General features: G+C 37.9%; 1 protein-coding gene across 7 annotated transcripts in view; it reads right to left on the bottom strand.

The window, feature by feature from the left end:
- Positions 1-24506, bottom strand: part of LOC121729825 (protein sickie) — a 239802-nt gene that overhangs the window by 61236 nt on the left and 154060 nt on the right. For all 7 annotated transcript variants that reach the window (XM_042118456.1, XM_042118457.1, XM_042118458.1 and 4 more), the window contains 9 exons: positions 22575-22671; positions 20690-22426; positions 5830-6004; positions 4994-5128; positions 3887-3940; positions 2565-2715; positions 2013-2108; positions 1509-1653; positions 160-273 (listed from right to left, as the gene is read on the bottom strand). In XM_042118456.1, the coding sequence (XP_041974390.1) occupies positions 160-273; positions 1509-1653; positions 2013-2108; positions 2565-2715; positions 3887-3940; positions 4994-5128; positions 5830-6004; positions 20690-22426; positions 22575-22671 (2704 nt within the window). The remainder of the gene's footprint in view (positions 1-159; positions 274-1508; positions 1654-2012; positions 2109-2564; positions 2716-3886; positions 3941-4993; positions 5129-5829; positions 6005-20689; positions 22427-22574; positions 22672-24506) is intronic.

Raw genomic sequence — 24506 nt, 5'->3', positions numbered from 1 at the left:
GAACATTTTGTAATCACACAAAATGTAATAAATCTGACGTACCTTACCTGTGTCTCAACCAGGTATTCCGTAGTCAGATTCGGAATAAACATTTTGTGATCACACAAAATTGACAGATTTACAGTTTCTACTTTAAATCTATACAAGTTAGTATCTCACCTGTGTCTCAACCACGGCGCGTAAGGTATACCGTAGTCAGATTTGACTTCGGAATACGTCTGAGTGTCAGATAGACTGCCGTCAGATATCTTCATGCCGCCTCTTGGGGGGACCCTAGAAATACTTTTATGTACACAACCGACCTTAGCAAGCGCCACCAAAATACTGACCACCGTTCCCACGTTTATCAATAGTAAATAGAGATACGAAAGTTCAACTAACCCTCTGATCTGATATACTCGATTCATCTGTTTCCATAAAATCAATGTTTATTTGGCGAGCTTATCTTTGTGATAAAGCTTTGACACTTTGTAAATAAAGTCAGTGGTAGCGCCGGGTGTCTCAACTTCAAACTATTTATTTACTTAAAGCACGCTTGTACGTTGTAACGATCACACAAGTACTGAATTACTCGAAACAGGGCCGTATTTTATTAATTTTAACTTTTAGAGAACTATTTTATAATGGCTTTTTAAGTTTTGCACCGATAAACTTCTAGGCGTTTGTGGAGTAACTCTATCTTTTGTGTTATTATCACATAATATTATCTATAATTTAGAAGTAAAATTTGATTTTCTATAAAATAACGTAAAGGTATAGGTAGTTATTATATTATACAAGGTGTAACAAAAATAAGTAATAATACTTCAGGGTCATGTGTTCCTTATAGAGAGTTCACTGTGAAAACAGCAGCGCTGAAAGACCAAATTTCTTTTTCACTTTTGTATGGGGAAACTCGTGACGTTCGGGCGCTTGCCCATACAAAATTGAAAAAAAAAATGGTCTATCAGCGCTGCTACTTTCACAGTGAACTCTCTATAAGGAACACGTCATACACACCCTAAAGTATTATCACTTATTTTTGTTACACCCTGTACATATTGTGTCAACTGCTGGAAAATGATTGACTTTGTATAGCTTTATTCCAATAAATTGATATTATGATCGCTCTACATTTTATTAAAACCTCCTTAGAATACGGCCCTGGCTTACATCATTAATCTCAATGATGTAAACAAAAAATATCTCTGGAATGATATCAACTGAAACTTCTTAATTAATGACACTCGTTCTTGTTTGAATCAAGCAACATTGTAGTTATAATAGAGTTTCTTATGTCGTAGCCTAATTATCTTTTTTCTGATTAATTAATTTTTAAGAACATTTTATAAAAAAAAATATGTTTCTTATTGTTTTTTTTTCTGAGAGATGTTCCTCCTAATCGCCAGCCATTACCTTTAAAATATTAAAAAAGAAAAACGCGTTATCTATAGTCTGTACAAAGGTTAGTTAAACTCACTCTCATGCTATTTACACTCCACACTGATCACAAATTAAACAATAATCACCTGTGATGATGGAACAGAGCTGCAAACTCATGCGTCCCTGGTTTCGGCAGCGACTGCGACCCTAGTAGCCGTTCTCGCACTGAAGCTGACAGCTGAGCAGCGGCCGTCCCGCCTAAAGAATAGGATTTGGGACCAATGCCGTTTTCTGAAAAAGAAAAAAACATGTGTGTACATTCTATGGGCAACTCAAATTATAAAAATTCTTTTACTAATTCAGTACTTCATAATAGTGATTACATCGACTTCTCTTATTTAACGTGAAAAGAAAGGTGTACCAGGCGAACCTTGCAGGTTTAAGGTCAAATAATAAGTTAGAATTGTATTACTTAAATAAATAAATAAAACAACAAAAATTGTTGCAAAAATCTTTGTATTTAACTTTAAAAAAAAATATTTCTTTATGTTTAGGGTTTTTGAATTCGTGCTGGATGATTTACACAAAACTACCCTTTTTCAAGTAAAGGTTTTAAAAATTTGGGAGCAAAAATAAAACTATTTGCTTACTATGTATCTGTAGATCCTGCGTGCAGGTCTGTGTTCCGCCTGACACTTTGACCTTGGTCCTCGGCACTGCTGTCACTTGCGCTGTCCTACCGCCGCCTGAAAAAAATATGGAAATCGTCAACGAACGAATATTTTTGCACCCCAGTCGAATCGATCTACAGTAGGTATGGTTTGGCCCAATCTTCAGGGATAGAGCAGGTTGATAACTTTTCGATGTCTGCAAGATTACTTTTTCGTAAATGAGCAAAAAAAACACAGCATGGAGTTTGCACACACAGGTAGGGCCCGATCTAGCAGCTATTTAGCCGGGAAAAGATAATTTTCGCCGCACTTAGAACCATATTATAAGTCATAGCTAGTTTTGTTGGGAATATTCTGAAGTATGTTAGCAGGTAAAATTCTTAAACTTGGGAGGTGGATGGCTAATAGCTAGGTTTAAAGATAGGAGGATTTTACCGCCCCTCATTTTTTGTCGCCCTGAGCACATTCGAAGTATGAGAATCGAGCCCCTGTTCAAATATTGAACAAAAAAGGATAAAAATAAAATAGTACCATGAACATGCTGCGGTGGTCCATTGGGCGGTGGCGGCGGCGGCGGCTGTCCGTTTCGCTTCACGTAGCCGAAGTTTTGCGGCGTCTTGCTCTTGGGCGTGCCGTTGCCGGCGGCGCTGCCCGGCCGGGACGAACCGCTCGGGGATTGCAGCTGAAAGATAACGATGATGATTAAAGGACATTGGCTTTGTCCACACTGTGCATTTTTCTGTTCGTCAAGGGCATGCGTTATATCGCAGTCAACAGCGCACGTGAGGCATGCCCGCGACGCATGCCCTCTGACCGTATCCAAAACTTTCGCTTTGTTATCAAAAATGACAATTGGCGTTGCGTTCGTTGACGCATTCAATTATTGAATGCGCCAAAACGAAAGTTGAATGAAAGATGACGAAAATTGAAAACGAAAACGCATAGTGTGGAAACAGGCAATAGCTATTGAAGACTAGATGACACTCGCAAGTCACAACTCCGTTACGCCAAAATTCGTTTATCGCGGTGGAACCGTACATTTTTCCGGGATGGAAAGTATTATTATATCCTTTCCCGGGACTCAAAGTATCACCAGCGGTTTGGGCGTGAAGAGGTAACAGACAGACATACACACTTTTGCATGTATAATATTAGTATGGATTAATAAAAGTTGTTCAGCCTATAAAGAGCCGAGGTACAATGAGGGTGTTTGATATTCTATTTGCCACCAGGTGTATAGGGTAAGTGCCTTAGGGTCACTGACCTCTATAATACACTGGACAGGCGATCGCTATCAATAAAATATTCCTATTTGAAAGTCGCCATATTGGCGCTGATTGCTATGTGAAAGCAGTAGTGAGTGTACTTGGAACTACTATTTTGCAAATGGCGGTTGTCATTTTCTATATAAATTAGTTCACAGTACGCTCACCACGGCGCTTCAAATCGGCATAAGAAATAGCTGTCATTTTGTACGGCATAGCCTGTCCAGTGTATTATAGAGGTCAGTGCTTAGGGTCTATCGTGTCAAAACTCAAAAGACATAATTTGCTATCGTTACATATAACAGCTATATTGTTTCATATGATATCAGTTTGATACGATAGACCTTAGGCTACATAGCGGCACCTGTTGGCAAATAGAATTTCAAACACCCTCATTGTTCAGATATGGGTTAAAGTTAACGTTGTGTTAAAGTATATTATGTTATCTCTTTCTAACTTTATAGCAAATCTGCGTTAACTTAAGTGCATTATTTTGCTTTATTATTACTTTTTGTAGGATGAAAATTGTTTAATAATCAACTAGGATAATCATGAATCAACAACAACAATAAGACAATTACAATGTACCTGAGATCCTGCATTTCGTGATCCATGCTGATTTGGTGGACTCGGAGCAGGGTACTGAAAATAAATAATTTAACTTCTTTATGATTCTGATTACTTATTTTACAATAAAAACTTATTTAAAGAGTATGCTGAAATTACCAAGTTACGTATAAAAATATAAGGAACGAAAATACATTTTCTACAAGAGCTTTTGTATGTAATTTCGTAGGCGTAGAGCCGTGGAAAATTACTTAAATACAAAGAATGGAGCGTTTAAAAATACTTCGCTTTTATTATTTTTAAAAGCACTTACGAGTTAAGCCTAAGATCTCGAGGACTGTTAAAGTAAATACGCGGCAACATTGTTTTAAAACCAGCGCAAGCAGACCGCTTTTTAAAAGTAAATCGTATGAAATGGTATTTCATATATCACTGGATTTACCTGAGTTATCGTGAGCACTTTATGTTTTAGGGCTTAAAACAGGTCGAAATTGAAGCTGTAAAATTCAGGATAAGCTGACTTTTTTAAACACTATTTACGAGTGGTTCTACTTGTCATACGCCAAAACCCAAACATAAAACTACAAATTAACATACAGAAAGCGTACTTTCTGCTGGACTTAACTCCTATGTTGAGTAATAGGTATGCCGTATGCCGTATGGAGTACCATGATATTCCACATAATATAGAGAGCACTTTTACAGAAGCCTGACATCTGATAATAATAGGTTCTACTAACAAATTAAAACAGCAACTAGGTACATAGATGCGAAACCATCCAAAAAAGTTTTTCGATATTTCATTTGCCACCAGTATTATCGCCGCGTTCAACTTTACGTTTAATACGATCAAAACCATACATTTTGATCGGCGATTCGACCACGTCCTGACGACGCAAAGAGCTTGGACATAGGTAGAGTTAACCTTGTCTGGACTGCTGCAGTTATCGCCTCAAGCCAGCGGCTCAGCGACACGCGGAGAGGAGGCACCGTTGGGTTTTAGTAGGTAACCAAGGGTGCTCCTCCTTACCGCAGCACCCGAGGAGTCCCACATATCCAGGAGGCTCCCCAGGCTGTCGGGAATGCATCAAGCATTTCCCAACGGCAAAAAAAAAGTAGGGTTATTACCTGTGGATGCGGCGCGATGCCAAGCTGCTGCGCCGCCGACAGCTTCTCCCGCTTGTGCTGCGGTGAGTGGTGGCCCGCGCGCCGCTCGCCCTTCCGTCCGTGAGACGGGCTCGGCGGCGCTGGGGCTGGCTGGTTCTGGAAGAATTATTGAATAAGGCATGATAAGGATTTCTGACAAATTGTTGTACGTTGACAGGACGACACTCAAAGCGCGAAAAGTGAAAAGAGTTAAATACATAGGGCCGCGTCCCCATCAAACACGATGCGGCGTCGTTACCGTCTAACGACACGACGCCGCTACCGTGATAAGGCCGCAGTAGCACGGTCCACGACGGCATTACGACGGCCACGATCGAAGAGTCAGACCGAAACATTAACTCTAGCATTATATTATACTTCTGCCATTTTCAAGATTTCTCTTTCCAGTCCCAAGTCTCGACGACTGATAGTAAGTCATTACATTGATTATATTTTCCACGCTTTGTACTAATATAGTCTTTTCTCTACCACGATCCTACCATAAAGTCATCACCAAATTGTTTCCTCCAAGAAACAGACCAGTGGCAATATCTTGGAAATCCATTTGCGCGTCCTCTCGGTCTCTTGTAGCAGTCCCTTTGTTAGTACCGATCCCACCAACTACCCAAGCATAGAGGAGGTTGCTATCATTTCCACTTACCAATGGCGGAGTCCTTACGCCCGGGGAGTCAGTAGGTATATTTCTGTCAGGTGTATGTTGCGGCGGTGTCCTCTTCGTCTGCTGTCCGCAGTCCGTCTTGTTCCTACCTCACACTAACTACCCAAGCATAGACGAGGTCCCTACCATTTCCACTTACCAATGGCGGAGTCCCAACACCCGGGGAGTCAGTATACTTCTTCCAAGTGGTGTCCTGTCGCGGTGGTGTCCTCTCCGTCTGCTGTCCGCAGTCCGTCTTGTTCCTCGTCCGTCCCACCACGCGGTACACCACACCGCTCCCGCCTTCCATACCGCGGTTACGAATACCACCTCGTCTGAAAATTATACGCGAGGGTCAAAATGTGTTTTTTTAATAAAATAAGGGGACCAACAAGCAAATGGCAGTTTTACCCACGAAACTGGTACGATTTTGATTTACGAGTCTGATTAGTTTTAAATTGAGCCGCAGCTCGATCGTGCGCTAGTATAGCTGATGAGGTTAAATAGTCGAAAAGCCGTTGAGATCGAATTAGTATTGAGCCGCAGCACGATTTTGTGCTAGTACTTATATACTATTATGTCGGAAGTAGCAAAGGCTTTGAGATCGAGCTGATTCGATTCTCGATTATGTTTCTGTCGGGAGTTAGGCAGAAAGTCACCTGATGGAAAGCAACTACCGTCGCCCATGGTAACTTGCAAAGAGCTGCAGGTGCGTTGCCGGCCTTTTAAGAGGGAATATGCTCTAGGGTTTCTAAGCATAAGCTGACCGGCACTTTGCCTTATCATAAGGCAAAGTGCCGGCCCATTCGTGCCGAAGCATGGGAGAGCCATGCTTCGGCACGAATGGGCCGGCTCGACCGGATAAATACCACGTTCTCACAGAAAACCGACGTGAAACAGCGTTTGCGCTGTGTTTCGCCGAGTGAGTGAGTTTACCGGAGGCCCAATCCCCTAACCCCTACCCTATTCCCTTCCCTACAATCAACTTTTCCCTTCCCTTCCCTTCCCTACCCTCCCCTATTACCCTATTCCCTCTTAAAAGGTCGGCAACGCATTTGCAGCTCTTTTGATGCTGCGAGTGTCCATGGGCGACGGAAGTTGCTTTCCATCAGGTGACCCGTTTGCTCGTTTGCCCCCTTATTTCATAAAAAAAAAATAAGGTTAACTTTTGTCAATATTTGTTGTAGTTAATCGTGGATTAAATATCACGATATCTCTTTTGTAATTATTTATAATAATTATTAAGATACGATAACTCCTGGACAGTGCAATTAAACCTCAAAGTTTAAAACATGCCAAGATTTCTATATTGCATGAGAAATTCTGTAGGGTGTAGCCATCAACCCTGCAATACTCAATAGCTTTGTCCACACTGTGCCTTTTTCTGTTTGTCAAGGGCATGCGTTATAGCGCAGTCAACCAAACAGTCAACAGCGAACGTGAGGCATGCCCTCTGACCGTATCCAAAAACAAAAATGACAATGTTGGCGTTGGGTTTGTTGACGCATTCAATTATTGAATGCGCCAAAACGAAGAATGAAAGAAGATGGCGAAAATTGAAGACGAAAGCGCATAGTGTGGACATAGGCTATTTAGTCAGTCTTTATTTACTTATAGGTTTTAAATATTAAATAATTTGATCAAGTTCTTTACTGACAGGCTGTAATTTATCAGACTAGTTCCATTGTTAAAACGGGCCCCGCTCTCGTTAGCTTGTTGCGTCAGTTATTAGGAAACTGGCATTTAAGACTGTCTAGGGGCCTAGACAAAGTAAATGCCAGGTCCCTACTCCCTACCTTTTATTGCAAATCGTAATGCCCTTTGTCTAGTACCTTCCTTAGGTTTTCAGAGCAAATTTTATTATTTTGTTATTTTTTTAATATTATGCTTGCCTGTCTTAAATATTCTTCAATTGTAGGCACTTTTTTTAATATTAGGATAAAGCATTCTATCATAATAACCAACGATTAGGTAGTTTTCCTAATAAGAATTTCATTATTTCAGACAATTATTAGAGTCCATAATAATATTATTATGCTTTGTGATAATATATTATAGATATACGAATTTGGTAATATTTTCACGTAGGTATGGGACCATGTTTAGTATATGCATTTCTATAGCCAAAGTCTAGGCCCAGATTGTAGTAAAAATTGCCTTTATGCGTAGCATAAAAGACAATTCCTTACAAGACAACATAAAATCGATGCGATACTGTACAGCTTATTTTTAAACAACCCTTTGTGAGGGTCTCGCTCGCCCTCATGAGATGAGTCATAGTGAGTGTCGTGCCAAAAAAACGTAAGTATTCTTTATTACACATTGTTAATTTATGTTAACAACTTTTTTAACTTGGGCCTTTCCTTTGGTCACGCATTCCATTCGTTCGTGCGTCCTATTTATTATACGTAAACCGTACATTTTGCCGTTATATAAATTTCTTTTTACATTTACCGGGACTCATTGATTCAATGGTTTAAGAGTGAAAAGGTAACAGACGAACAAACATGAAACAACACACTTCAACTCAACAGAAAAACAAAACACTTTAGCGTTTAAAATATACAAGTAGCAAATAAAAACATAAACAATATGAAAATCTCCTTTATTTTAAATGTGTTTTAGACGGTCGTCTCAAGAGTCTTCTAACAAGCCATGGCTGAGGACGAAACCTCTGATCCTAATATCAACTGCATTTAGTGTTGCCACCCGTACTTTAATATAAAGTATTGTACGTTATTTCAGGCAATTGTATTTTGTACTTTACGAAAATAATAAAGTACGCAAAAATACTTTATTTCAAAAATCAAACTAGATGACCCGATGAACCTCTTATCTCCTATCTCCCAACATAAACCGTCCCTGGGCTTCCACGAATGTTTCAAGACCAAAATAAGCCAAAGCGGTTCAGCCGTTCTCGAGTTTTAAAGAAACTAACAAAGTACAGAATTCTTTATTTTTATACTGTGTACGGTTTTTTTCTCAACTAAAGTAGCCGATGTAAGTACTTTATTTGCAAAAAAAGGTGGCCACCTAACTACACTAACAAAATTCATCACAACGCAATGATACTATCAAGCTATAAATATCCCAATTTATAATACAATCTAATATTAAAATAACATCTACTTTTCATACTAGTTCACACACAGTAAGCTGGCCATTAGTTAAGCCGTGTGTACACTGTGATGTGTCAACTCCTGTGGCTTCTAATCCTGTGTGAAATACGCCTACATCGCGATTACAGTTCCAATATTAAATTACCATAGGAACGGACCTTGTGGTTTAAAAGGCACTTGGCAATAAAGGTCAAGTATAAGGGTTGTAGGGTCGTGAAAGTCCTTGAAAATTAATTGTTAATAACTTGACAAGGTATATTTACTGTTGTTATTTTACACACACTGTTTAAAAAGCTTAAGGCGCTATTTGGCACTATATCTAACGTTTTTTCTTTAAACCCTTCCATACTAAATACTAACATTATTATAAACTAGATGACGCCCGCATCTCCGTTGCACCAAAACTCGTTTACCGCGCGGGAACCGTACATTTTCCCGGGACAAAAAGTATCCTATGTCCTTACCCGGGACTCAAAGTATCTGTATGCCAAATTTTAGTAAAATCGGTTGAGCGGTTTGAGCGTGAAGAGCAGACAGACAGACAGACTGACAAACAGACAGACAGACGGACAGACACACTTTCGCATTTATAATATTAGTATGGATATGGAAGTATGGATGTGAAAGTGTTCACGCCCAAACCGGTGACCCATTTTGCTGAAATTAGATGGAGATTCTTTGAGTCTCGGGAAACATAGGATACTTTTTATTCTTGACAAATGTACGGTTCCCGCGCGATAAACTAATAAATGCGAAAGTGTGTCTGTCTGTCTGTTACGTCTTCACGCTTGAACCGCTGAACCGATTTTGCTGGGCATGGAGATACTTTGAGTCCCGAGAAAGGACATAGGATAGTTTTATCCCGGAAAAATGTACGGTTCCTGCTCGATAAACGAATTTTGGCGCAACACAGTTGCGGATATCATCTAGTAATTTATAAAGATAATAATTTATATTTAACCGACTTTCATACAGAATGAGGTTCTCAAGATACCTGATAGCTCCAGTAACGATACTAATATTTTAAAATGTTCGGGTTGGGTTCGAATCCCGCCGACGGAACAAAGAGTTTTCAAAGTTCCCGGGTCTGGATGTGTATTAAATATGTGTATGATATAATAAAAATCTTAAATATATGTATAGTATAAAAGTATTAAATATATTTCCGTTGTCTGGTACCTGTAACACAAGTCCTTTAGGTACTTAGCATGGGGCCAGACTGACGTGGTGTGAAGCGTCCATAGATATTATTATTATTATTATTATTACTATATCAATGTAACTCTGGCGTAAGTTACATTGATATAGTAGGTACCCCAGATTCTAGAATCTGGCGTACTATATCAATGTAGACCAACCTGAAACCTATTATTTTTATATAATATGGACTTAGCATATTGCATTAAAAGTAGTTCAACAAAATTGACTGATTATGAAACAGAAACCGCAATAACTGACAAAAGCAATTGAATTGATAAAGGAAGCTCATCCTAAATGCGACCCAGTTCGGCCTAACTCGTCATACTGTCATTCGCAAACTATTAGTGTACTTGATATGAGACAGATCGAGAATGATTTGTCTGTATGCTTAATGCAATAGGTTTCCTCATTGGTCCATGGACCAAGAGATAGGGACCGAACGAGTAGACATATTATCTTCTGTAATTGCCCTAGATGTAGATTTTGTGTTGATAAAGACGCATTCAAAATTAACATTACAATCATAGTTATTCAGCGTGGCCTAATATGGAGAGGTAGTACATGACATGGTTAGGCCAATAATCCATACCTACTAATATTACAAATGCGAAAGTCTGTCTGTTATTTCTTCGCGCCCAAACCGCTGAACCGTCGACCGATTTAGCTGAGAAACAGAGATACTTTGAGTCCCGGGAAAGGACAGGATACTTTTTATAGCGGAAAAATGTACAGTTCCGGGCGATGAAAGAATTTTTGCGTAACTGAGTTACGGGCGCCATTTATAAATTGCATGCTTATCCCATCAAGCCCCATAAGCTCACCGGTGAGCGAGACACAATAGAATAACAATAGATTTCCAAGAATCCACGATTGAAGGATTAAAGTAAGATAAGCTTAAATTTAAAGTGAGTCAGCGTTTGTGCGATTCAGTATTGGTTTTAAAAATATGTTTAGTTTTAAATACAGGCTTATCGTATGGGTCACTTAACACCTGGGTTCTTTTTATCAAATGAAAACAAGCAATATTATAGAGTTATCTATTACTTTACCGCCGTATTCAGAGTCATTTATTGCTGATTAACCTTCAATTTCATTAAGAGTTTGACAGATAATGTATGGGGCTTATGTAAAATTTTGAATTAATTACATTTAAGTACGGTACATTTCGACGACCTCTGTGGCTCAGTTGGTGTGCTGTTGGTAGCTCAAGCCGGGGGTCGCGGGCTCGAATCCCGCCGACGGAACAAAAAGTTTTCACAGTTCTTGGATGTGTATTACAAGTGTATAATATAATAAAAATCTTAAATATAATATGTATCGTATAGTACAGTATAGAAGTATTAAATATATTTCCGTTGTCTGGTACCCACCCGTAACACAAGTCCTTCAGGTATTTTTTTTTTAATGAAATTAGGGGGCAAACGAGCAAACGGGTCACCTGATGGAAAGCAACTTCCGTCGCCCATGGACACTCGCAGCATCAGAAGAGCTGCAAGTGCGTTGCCGGCCTTTTAAGAGGGAATAGGGGAGGGTAGGGAAGGGAAGGGAAGGGAATAGTTGAGGGTAGGGAAGGGAATAGGGTAGGGGTTAGGGGATTGGGCCTCCGGTAAACTCACTCACTCGGTGAAACACAGCGCAAGCGCTGTTTCACGTCGGTTTTCTGTGAGAACGTGGTATTTATCCGGTCGAGCCGGCCCATTCGTGCCGAAGCATGGCTCTCCCATGTATAATATAAAATTATGAACCTATCACTTGCCGGTTTCCGATCTTCATAATAATAATTGACTTGGCGCGGAATCCAGGACGACCATTAATCATTCCTCACTGCGCTATCAATGAAGCCCTTGTATTGAATAATACAGCTAATTCCATACACTGACCACATTGTTTCATTAAAAAAGAAAGCCGTTCCATATTCAAATTTTTGACAGCACGGAAACTGGCGTTGCAACTTGCAAATTTAAAAAATATATATTTTAATGTTTCTCATAGGTATTTGAAAAAAAAGTTCCATATTCAAATTTTTGACAGCTCGATAACTTGTGTTGCAAATTCAAAATTTACTTTTTAATTAAAAAGTATAACTGTTATTAAAAAATTGTTAATGAAGACAGGTGTTAATAGATGAGGAAGTTCAAAATATTAAAAGAAACAACTGAGCCTCAGTCTTTTAATTAAAAGAGTTTTCAACAAAAACTCCTGTCTAAAATAAAAATAAAGGTCTGGCAAACATTTAAAAGCTTCACCGAGATACGAGTTTTCAAAAGATTGAAAAATTATGGAGAAAATTGAAACTTTTTCAGTGAAATGAATTGGTTGCGTTTATCACCGCCAAACATACTTTAATCTTGCAAAGTGGGGGAAACTTTTATCTGGATGATCTGTGGCTGTTTGGCGAAAGGTCTTTGTACCCATTTAACAAAATAATAAAATTAGCCGTCTGATTGTCTACAAGCTTTCAAAGGTTCAACTAAGTACTTCATGTTGACTACTTTTTGAGTTTTAGGAGGCAGAGAATTAATTAAAATAGACTTTGAAACATTGTCGCATCAAAAGCTGCCCAACGATTTTTGATGTAATTTCATACTGTAGCCTGTATCCTATACTTAGGCCTTGCATTGGAGAGGTATTATATCGGTTTTTTATTAAAACGACAACTGAAAATAACAGTGTTATAGTAGTTTAAACTATTATTGAGACGCAGACAAGAAATACAAAGTTACGTGGTTACGTTTTCGTATAGTATTTGCACAATATACCACTTTAACAAAGAATATTCCTAACAAAGTCTACCTTGAAAATTTCAATATACACAGCTAAATGAAAACCGCGTCACCCCATTTCCCCTCAGCCCACGGTAATGGCGGATCGTGAAAGGAACGTTACCAAATGAGCAGCCCTCATTATCCTTATTATCCATATTTTTGCGAAAATCTGCCGTAGATTGCGAAAAAATTGCCAATCCGTCATAATACTGCAAGTAGAAAAGAGATTCAGGAGCTTAGGTTTTTTTTTTAATATATAAAATAAGGGGGCAAACGAGCAAACGGGTCACCTGATGAAAAGCAACTACCGTCGCCCATGGACACTCGCAACATTAGAAGACCTGCAGGTGCGTTGCTGGCCAGGTATGTAACCAAAGCGAGCACAAATTATCATCATTAAAAACGGTAATAATATTGTAGAAAGTTCATTTTTCGAAACAATTAATGTGACGTTCCAAGTCCTAAAAGCATGACAATTGACAGTACCTATGGTGCAAGATAACTGCTAGTGCTTCCCCTATATTTTTGACCAACTTCCAAAAAGGAGGAGGTAATACGTTCGGCTGTATGTATCTTTTTTTTTTGTATGTTCAACGATTGCTCAGCCGTTCCAGGTTAATTTCATATATTTTCAAGAATATTGTTTTTACCTTATTTTCTGTGGTTTTTACCTTGGAAGTCGGTTTAAATTTTTTGTTAAAAATGATAATAGAAGTCATTTGACCTGGGACCACCCATACTTTTGTAACCATCCTTACTACCATACTAATATTATAATGGCGAAAGTGTCTTTGTCTGTCTGTCTCTTACCTGTTTACGCCTACACCACTGAACGGATTTCGATGAAATTTTGGTATGGAGATATTTTGATTTCTGGGGAAGGACATAGGATACTTTTTATTCCAGAAAAAGTAGTCGGGGGTCATGTAGCCTAAAACGAATCTAAGCACTCAATGAAACTGTACTTATTGCAATGATTAATGACTAACTGAAATGTCACTGGCTTCATTAGCCTGCTACTGGCATTCATGATTTATGTATGCACGATAACATCTAGCGGCTAGACCCAGCTTATTGCTCGGACCTAATCGGATAAAGGTTTGACAATATTAAACTAAGGTACTACCTGAATATGACGTATAGTGGCTATTTTAGTCAAACTACTTATTTTTAGACTGTACCGCGACTTTATGCAAAAACATAAATGTTGCGGGACTCGTACATTTTTCAGTAGTAAAAGTACCCTTAGTTCTTCTTTATAAGTCTGTCTAATTTCATCAAATTCGGTCTACTAATTTCGCGGCCAATTTGATGATAATCCTTTCTCTGCCATTTCTTTGCATAAAGCTGAGATCAAATTGTTAACTCCAATTTTGTTTGTAAAATCAGCAATGCAAACATAACTAGTTATGTTTTTAAATTTTTCACGCTTTTGTCATAGCGAAACATGCCGCACTGTAAAACAATACTGTAACAACTAACAACCCATGTAACCACGTTTCAGAGCAAATAAATATGATTATTATGATTATGAATGAGACTAGTATTTTGTAGAAATCTTTTGCACTTTATTTATCACTTCGGCAAAACGTGAAAATGTACAGAGCGTGAAAATGTACAGAGTAAGCCTGAGCTTGCAATTATCAACTTTAATTGCTGGCTTGGTTTGATTTTGTATCATCAATTTCCTCTCTTTAAAGTCTTTAATGATATTTGAATTTTAAACTTTTAATTGTATCTTATTCTATCAAAAATAATTTTTAATTTTGATTAAAGCAAAATGTTACGGAATCCTAATTATAATTACGGGGAAAGCTTATGTGTGCGGTTTTTTAATGTTTTACAGAGCTTTTAAATTAAATTTTTACATTAATCATTCATTAAATTGATGGAGATCTATGTCTGTGGACTATTTATATTGAAATACACAACAAAAATCTATTTATACTGAATTTAACTATGCTAACTTAGAGTGACTGGGCAGTGCTTGTTAATAACTTCTATTCAGCCTACAAAAGTAAGTTAATTATAAAATCCAAGTAAAACTCAGTACTTACTCTGTACCTACACTTCACGTAGTTAAGTTTAGTCTCAAGACATTCTTATCTTAAGTAAGCGCAAACGCGAACTTAAGAGTCTTTAGCACCATCCTAAAATTTAACCAACAACTTTTAAATGAGTTCACAAAATTTAGTCTACCCTTGAGGGAAAACTTTGTCTGTTTTTTACAATACCTCTAAAACTTTAAAATTAATAGTTCCCTTATTTTAGATTCTTAGTTTTATACGGTTAAAAAGTTAAGATTAATAAATTATACAGTCTGTCAAGAAAGTGAAGAAATTAAAAAGTGGCAACATCGTAGTGTCATCCCTTTCAAATCAATCTAGAAAAAAGGGATGACACTACGATGTTGCCACTTTTTAATTTCTTCACTTTCTTAACAGACTGTACATACTTGTTAATTATAATATTAACCTATATTAAAATAATAAATAAGTATAATAATAAACGTTCTTTACAAACCAGTCTGCCTCAGGTAAGTTTAAAATGTTCGTTCTTTTTACAAAATTAAAAAATTTGAAAATGGAATGAAATATTTTTTTCGTTGTAACTTGTATCCCACACATGGCATGCCAAAGCGATACAATACATTAGTTTTTTCGCTCATTTCATTTCCAGAGCTCGACTTTTCTCATTAATGTTTCAGGGTGGAACAAAACGGGCCATGTTACAATTTCCACTACATATTATTTGTAACCCTTTGTGAGAGACCCACTTTTCATTCTTTATTGTTGTAGCTTTGGGATGTTTTGTTGTCATAAAACTTAATTTATCTCCGTAAAACAAACAAAAAAACGTATGCGATAATAATTGCTACGTAGCTCTACATAAAATAAATAAAATATTAGCTTTATCACAGTTTGAGAACTTATATTAAATTAGCTTTTACGAGTATCTAAATATTATGTACATTTTCTTCACATTTCTAAAGCGAAATGTATGAAAATACAATAATATCCATATTCCATAATATCCATATTATCCATACTAATATTATAATAATAGCTCCCACACCGGTTTCGGTGACGGTGGCCGGTTTCATGGAAACCAGGCCAGCTACGCAGGAGTAATTTTATAGTGCCCAAGTGTGTGCGCAGTACACAAGAGCACTCTCTATTCCTTTACTCTCATAACCCAGTGGGACGGCAGACCGACACGAAAGGCGAGAGATCAGGCGCAGGACCGACTTTTTACATGCCCATCCGACGCATGGATCATCTTACTTGTCAGACAATCAGGTGATCAGCCTGCATTATCCTAACCAAACTTGGAAATAACATGTTTCCAACGCGGGAATCGAACCCACGACCACGACAGACACACTTTCGCATAAATAATAATTTATCGAAAGTGTGTATGTAACCTCTTTCTCGTCGTTTTGCTGAAATTTGGCACGGAGATACGTTGAGTCCTAGGAAAGGAGATAGAATACTTTCATCCCGGAAATTTTGACGCAATGGAGTTGGCGGCATCATCTAGTTATTTATAAACATTTATAACAACAATGGGTGATTGATACATCAAATTATTTATTTATTTAGTTTAGGCCACGTCAATCGACGGAAGTTCGTCATATAACCACATAGTAGATAATAATAATTATTGTCCTCGGCCGATTTTGATGGAACTTTGTATTACAAGGCGGTTTATATGAAAAAGAATTTAACGGATTTTACCATAACTAGTTGTCAGTTCAAAAAATCAACTCATGGGAAAATAGACATAGACGAAGGCAGAGAACTTGTATGTTACCCTAAACCTTATAATTAAAAAAAGATAGATATAATATTATTATCTTATAATAAACATTTTTATAAAAAGATAATACAATATTATAACATATTTTTTAACCCTCAACAAACAAAATTATTCTTTCTGCTTGTAAGGGTCGCAAGAAAATTGGATTCATATTTGTGTGTAGGCACGACTGAGCATAAGTTACTAGCGCGTTCTGAAAACATATTATTTTTGTATTTTCTTTAATATTATATTTAAATACTTTTTATCTCTATTAAATTGCCAATTACAACATACCTACATGTACTTAATATGAAACTTAAGCTACTTAAATAATTCGCCAAGTGCGAGTCGGCTCGCTCACGAAGGGTTCCGTACCATTTAAGAGCATAATTAGGCAAAAAAATGTATTTTTGTATGGGAGCCCCCTTAAATATTTAATTTTATTATCAATGATCAAATTAAATTACTAATACCATTAAGTAATTTGTGAATATTTCAAGTGCCTAAGTGTAGCCATTATTAATAGCAAGCAAGTAAGCAAAAAATGACAAAAAAATCAAGTTTGTTGTATGGGATAATCAAATATTTGATTTATTTTGTTTTTAGTATTTGTTGTTATAGCGGCAACAGAAATACATAATCCGTCAAAATTTCAACTCTCTACTCTCTAGCTATCACCGTTCTTGAGATACAGCCTGGAGACAGACAGACGGACAGACAGGAACGGAACCCTAAAAATGACCCCACATTAGGTCGGATTTTGTGTCAGGATTAAATACATTGATTTGACTAACAGAATGTGGCAAGGTTCAATTTCAATTTAAATAATAATATTATTATTATTATTATTATAATATTTTCTATTAGGTAATTTTTTTTCAAGGTTTAAGCCCTGGCTACGCCCATATGTACAGAATAAAGCATTTCTCATTTCTAAAAACAATTGTTTGTTTTCGAAGCGGGATCGGCTAATATAGGAGGGAGCGGGCCACTTCAGTCAAACAATCGAAATTATGAATCACCGTTACCCCTCCGTATTGAATACTGTAGCTGGGATTTTAGCGAGAATTCAGTTATTATTAACTCTGCAATACAGCTAACCTAACTTTAATAAAGAAACATTTGGAAGAAAAAATGATCCATTCGAATAAGAGCTTCATCCTCCAAGCAAATATGACAAAGAAAATTTAACTATTCGTAAAAACGTTTTCCGACAACGCACCTGCAGCGCTTCTGATGTTGCGAGTGTCTATGTGCGACGATAGTTGATTTCCATCAGGTGACTCGTTTCCTCGATTGCCCCCAAATTTTATAAAAAAAAGGATACCAAAACACTCAGTACAAAATATAAGAGTGAAATTAATTTGCCGATGACGTATTGAGCAGTTCATATTATACAATTCTCTGTTTTGTACTCTACATATTATAATTTCATACCTTAGAAATCAGCTAGTCTACAAGGTCAGGTTTAAGGTCAACAACCTTGCAGAAATCATCAGCTAGTTCTGTTACGTACGAAAAGGGAAATCCTCATAAATACGTGAGGGAAATAACGGCAAGTCCTTCAGTAATTCCGGATCTTATTGTGTGGGGATTTCCACCCCTTCCATAACCTTGCTGCCTTAGCAATAACATTCCATTGATTTCAATAGAAAACATACTCTATATTATCATACATAAAGTCTACAATTGTATACTTTATTTGTGTTTCTCATCATTAACCCAAAGTGCGGTCAAATTTTTGTATTGCGAATTTTGTACGGAAAATAAACTATATGTATAAGATGTAGTGAAAATCTACATTGCCAAGTTTTTACAGTCTTTCATCTTTCCTTTGGTTGCTATTGGTATTTACTTCTCTTACTCTATATAGTGTTGTTTCTTATTGGATAATAACATGCAGTTAAACGACACATTTATTAGAACATGTTTTGTTCTATTTCGATTCTTGGGGGGCAAACTCAGTTCATTTGCTCGGGAGGATTGGCAACCACATGTTAGACAATGACTTACTCCAGATGCTACGACGATTATTAAATGAAATAATAGTCTAGCTGAACCTACATTCGCTCGGCAGATGCGCAAGTCACATAGGTCTCGACTCTCGAGAAAAATAGTTATTACAATAATATTGATTACGGGCGAACATACTCACTGGTATTGTCATCCTGGTAGATCGCTCCTATACTATAAGCACCGATGGCTAGCGAAAGCAAAGACACATTGCAAGGCAACACAGATTCCTACGTTAATGCAAAACTATTATCAAAGCTACGTCCAACGTCACAAGGCACGACACTTATGGTCCTCTATTACGATCCGATATCGTATCGTCCGACCGGAGATTGTCCCGCAACCGCCCGGCCGCGGCTCGCCGACGTCGCGCGTCCGATCGATTACCGTCGCCGATTTACATTTCCGGACCGGTGAAAAAATCGGAAAAGTTTGTCACGTGAAATAACCGGTTTACAACGTGACGGCGCGCCCGCACGCTCGTAGTGCGCCGCGCCGAATGCCGCCCGCCCTGCCGCGCGCCGGCTCCCGTACTTTACATAATCACTTAAATCGATGCGATTAAAATCGACTTCGGACACCTCGTCGCGAAAATTATATCCGCCTCCCGAATCGATTAGGGATCGTCGAAATTTCGATATTTTTTAATAAGCTTATGCGAAATGATTCGAGTTTCGAGACGGGAGAGGTTCGGATTCCGGGCGTTAGAAGTGAGATTTTAATTCGATATCAATAAGGTTCGAAATGGTGTATTAGGTTGAGGGTGGTTAGTATCGTGGCGCGGGGTGAGCGGGGCGGGGGTAGACGAGGGACTATCGATTTTGGCGACTCCCTCACCCCAGCGCCGCGGCCGTGTGAGTGCGCGTGGCACACAACAACGCAAATAACAACAAACACTTATCTATTGCATATGGCAACACCAGAATAAAAAGTAATGCTTATTACCTTCTGTTTACCGATTAAAAAAATTGTAAGGATTTTTATACCGAAAAGGATCGTATCAATACTTAAAATTACACTTACCTACTGTCTACTCTACAAAATTTAACATGATGGTAGTAATCAACTCACAAGAAGCAATTAAAGACTCATTACCGATCAAAATGTTTTAATAACATAATGACATGATTCCTTTGGCGTCTTTAAAAATGAAAAAAAAAACTTTAGTGAAACAATGACGTCAATGTCGCACACATTTACAATGCAATATGTTCAAAAGTCGGAAGGCGGGCCGACCACTTGTGGATTGGCACGCTCTGCCGATATTATTTGAAAAAGTGTCCCACATAAAGAAAAAAGCTTAAAACGGCTTTTAACGTTCTTTACAAATGCACACTTCTCACCTATTCAACCTATTTTAGGAATAAAAGACCATGAGCACGTCTGCTTTTAAATATTACGTGCAAGATGTTAGATGACCCAAAAAAAATCTAAAACTAATCTTGATCATTCCTAATCTTCTTTAAAAATAAGCTATCCTTTTCTTTTTCCTAAGACAACTTTTTGTATATTAATATTAATAATTATTATTATTTTATGTACCTAATCAAATCTACCCCAAAACAAATATTATGTATAATGTTTTAATAAAATGTGGAACCGTAAGTGATAATTGGTAATTACGTTGAAATTGCTGGTCCCAAAGTAGAACCTTTAATATTTTTCCTCTAATTAAAGACTTACACTAAGCTCCTTAGGATCAACTTAGGATTGTACCGCGAAGAAAACATTTACGGACTTTGATGTCTGAAATATTTAATATCGCGTTTCACGGGAAAAATACGAATAGAAACTGCGGCTGTGTTATGAAATTGTGAGGCTGGTATGACAAAAGAATTTGCGCAAAAACGCACGTTCTCACTCAAATTCTTGAGGCAAAATTGTAATTATATTAGCGAGTACATAATAGTCCCGACGAGGACGCTGCGGCTGAACGGAGAATACCCTGAGTGCAAAACCATTAAACTTACGATCTCGGAAAGGCAATGAATCTCACACGCGTAGGGGGGCTTTTAATTTGATCCTCGAGAAGGCCTCCCTTAATGAGCGTACACTTGGATTTATTTTGAGCTCGTACAGTCAACACTCAACAACACGTTAGGAAAAGTCATAAAACGCTTACCTTTCGTCGATCTGCTGGAACTGGGACGGCTGCTGGTAATTTATTCGCCGACCGTAAAGCGACGCGCCTCCTTCGGACATGTAGCCGTCCATTATATCGTTGTTGCGTCCGCAATCCATTTCGTTAACGGTAATCCGTCTCAGACAATCACCATCCGACATATAACCCGACGCGATATCTAGATCACAGTAATCTGGATTCGAGAACCCGGGACCGTAATTCATTCGCTCGCGAAATCCGATGTTTTCTCTTCCGAAGTTGGGCTTAACTGTATTTGCATGGTGAGGATACCCCGTGATATTCTTTTGCGTCAGCCCAGAGGTTCTCATCGGCAGTGTTAGGTGGCTGTTGTAGCCTCTCAGTAAAGGTCGCATTGGCATTACATTCATTAATGGATTTTCGTCATCACCCAGAGAATTATCTCGACAATGGGACGGAGTGCTCGATCGACTATCATTCTTTTCCTCCGTTAATGTTCTATTGTGTTCGTAAGCCTGTTTGCGAGAATTGTGTAGATACCGTTTTTGGGCAGCTTCCTTTTCTGACAGCTCGGCTTCATTAATAACTTCGTTGATATAAGTGGTGTTCATATCTACTCGCTTGTTGGTCGGCACATGATTACTTTTCGATATTTCCGAGCCAGATTCACTTGATGGCCGGTATATTACACTACTGTCACTAGAATTTGACTGCTGCCCCGTAGTACTGTGAGTAGAATTAGAATGTGAACTTTCAGACATTTGAGACGTCTGATTCCCACTGTTCACGACAGGCATCGGCGAAACTGCAAGGGTTTGTTTTTGAGACACTTCCTTGCTTAAATTTGATTGCTCTCTAGCTAGTGGATGAACACCAACATTATTAGACGAATTTAAACTAGAATTGCTCTGTATAGGGCTTAATTGACTATTTGTACTCTTATGATTCATATGTTTTTCATCTTTAGAAATTTTCGAAGTTCCTTTTACTGCAGCGGTAGGTTTTGGGATACCGGTCTGATTCTGTTGCGAACCGGATTGGCCTCCCGGTGGTGAAGGAGGTTGGTTATGATTGTGCGGGACTTTATGATGATCATGTGATTTGGCATCAGTAGAATGATCCGGCTTTGATTCGTTTAGTTTCATTTGGCTACCGGACAATTTTACCATCTTTGTTTTGGAACTTCTAATTTGATCATCGATTAAATTTAACTTTGTATTGCTAACGGATTTTGGTGCAGCTATTCTGGATTCCTTTTCTCGAGAAGATAGCTTAGGGCTATTTTTACTTTTGTCATTATTCGCTTTGACGTTATTACTTTTGTTTAACGTAGATGACGAGTCCCTGGTGACTTTGGAGCTACAGTTAACCAGTCTTGACTTGATATTTTTACCGGACTTATCTTTAGTTAGCGTATCAGTTTGATGTCTCACGCTTTTTGGTCCTATTAGGTTTGATGTTTTCGTATTGGTGCTAGTATTATTCGACGATTCATTAAGACTTAAACTAGAGTCGGATCGTTCACTTTTCGCGGATGAAAATCCACTAGAAGAACTTGTGCGTTTTGACACTGCGGTACTTTTACTACTTTGTTTTTCACTACTGACTTTGTCCTTATTGAACAGTTTCAACTTCTCCAGCATGGACTGCTTCGTCGGGGTTCCATTATGGTTGGCATTTTGTGAATGTTGATGCGTTTGCGATAACGTAGACGGAATTTTACTACCGGGAGCTAGTAACGATGAATTCGGCCTTGACCTGCAACAATTTTAATTATTTGATAACGTGCACTTATTCTTATCTGTTTGTTTGACATTCGTATAAGATGCAAAAGGTCACGAAAATATTTTGATTTGCTTAAATGTGATAATTTCGGGTTTCAAAGCTAAACAAATGGAACTCTTACCCAGAGGAACTGGCCGGGGCACGAGGTATGAAGCTAACTGCTCCTTGGCCGAGGGGACTCGTAGATCGACTAGAGCTTGCTGATAATCCACTTTTACCTGAAACAATAATATTAAATTGTTAATTTTCTATCGAAAAAAATCACTTTACTCTGTTCAAAACACTAGGGGCTTTTTTGTTACGGCATTTGGCAAAATTTAATTATTACCACCATTAATTATTAACCTGTTGGTTATCTAACTGGGAGTCTAAGAAGGGTACTTATTTTATACTGTGGGTAAAAATAAAAAATATGTTTTATGAGTGACAAACTGACGCAACTATATGTTTTTATATTATTTAAAAATATTTATAGTATGAACACAATTTCTGATTATACACAGATTATATTATTATCTTAAAAATCTTACAAACACTAAAACCTTGGTCAGCATTGCAATAAAATACTAGTGACCTACACTGCGCCGGATTCAAACTGAGAGGGTTGAATAATCAGGTCTATAATCATTAGGTCTCAACAACCCCCCAACCAAATATTACGTACATTCGTTGCGCTTACCTTATTTAGCTTTTATTACTTTACATTAAGGTTCAAATTTGATACATATAGGTCAGTTACTGCTAAACTTGTAGGGTAATCAGCTGGCCGTGACGTGTCAATATAATATCGAACAATTTTGAGGTTTTTAGGAAAGTAAACCTTAAATCGTTGACATAAGGGTCATGTCAGGGACTATGTAATGTGTATGTTATGACGTCATTAATTTCCATACAAATAGACAATGGGGTCGAACCATAAACAGCTCCGACCAAAGTGGACAGTATTGGTATTGTCTTGTGATAATTATTATTAATTGATATCTTAGTATAGCCCATAGGTACTATACTTACCTAATAATGTGGCTACGATACAAGGTGTGTTTCGGTTAGTGCCCCAAACATCAAAAGTAAATGCTAGTTCTAGTATGGTATATGCATAATATCGATACTCCTTAAAAGTAACAACTTAACTTGAGTTACGTGAATATGAATAATGAGTTAAGTTCATAATATTCTTTCTTTTCAATTGATTTTCCATTAATATTTCTCATACTTAATACTTTACTGTACTTAAATATAAAGTCTTCAAATATCTTTTTGGACATATAAATATAATATTTGGCCATACTACAATAAAACAAACATTCTGTTTATATTACCTACATGAACATTTAAATCAGGGGTTCCAAATTTTATTTTGTCTATTGCCCACTTTGAGGACAAATTATTACTGTCCCCACTGTTTCAATTTAAAATGCATCCAGATAAAATAAATCACCCCCCAAGCCTTTACACAATGCCCCCATTTTTTGGGGACCCAGAAACCCCTTCAGCGCCCACAAGGGGGCGTTGTCGCCCACTTTGGGAAAGTCTGATTTAGAGTTCTCTCAAGACTTTCACATTCAGCCAAGATAGACAACCGTGATTGCCGTCATGGAAGCAAACAATATGTCTAAAGCATGCACAATCTACATCCATCATGAGCAATCGTAGGCGAATATACACAAACGTAATCGTTTGTATTGCCATCAGGGGCTGACGTGGAGAGCTTAATATTAACTAAATACGAACAGACAGGCCGTTAATTTATAATGGATCAATTTTACATCTTGTACTTGCGAGTAACAGTTTAAGCCTGTGAGTAAGAAAGTGAATCATGCAGTGATTCCTTCGCAGAACCACAGGGGCCCGATGCTTGTACTTCGAATGCAAAGGGACATTCGAGGCACAAAGGAAATGGACCATCTATTTCCTAAACCACCTAATTCGGCGTTCTCACACGTACCTTAGTATTATTTTAGACTAGATGACACCTGCAACTCCGTTGCGCCAAATTTCGTTTATCACCCTTGAACCATAAATTTTCGCGATAAAAGTATCCTATGTCCTTTCC

Source organism: Aricia agestis, chromosome 8 (genome assembly GCF_905147365.1).
Source record: "Aricia agestis chromosome 8, ilAriAges1.1, whole genome shotgun sequence".
In the NCBI taxonomy this organism is placed as follows: domain Eukaryota; kingdom Metazoa; phylum Arthropoda; class Insecta; order Lepidoptera; family Lycaenidae; genus Aricia; species Aricia agestis.
The sequence above is the reverse complement of the archived record's forward strand: the minus strand, read 5'-3'. Positions and strand labels throughout refer to the sequence as shown.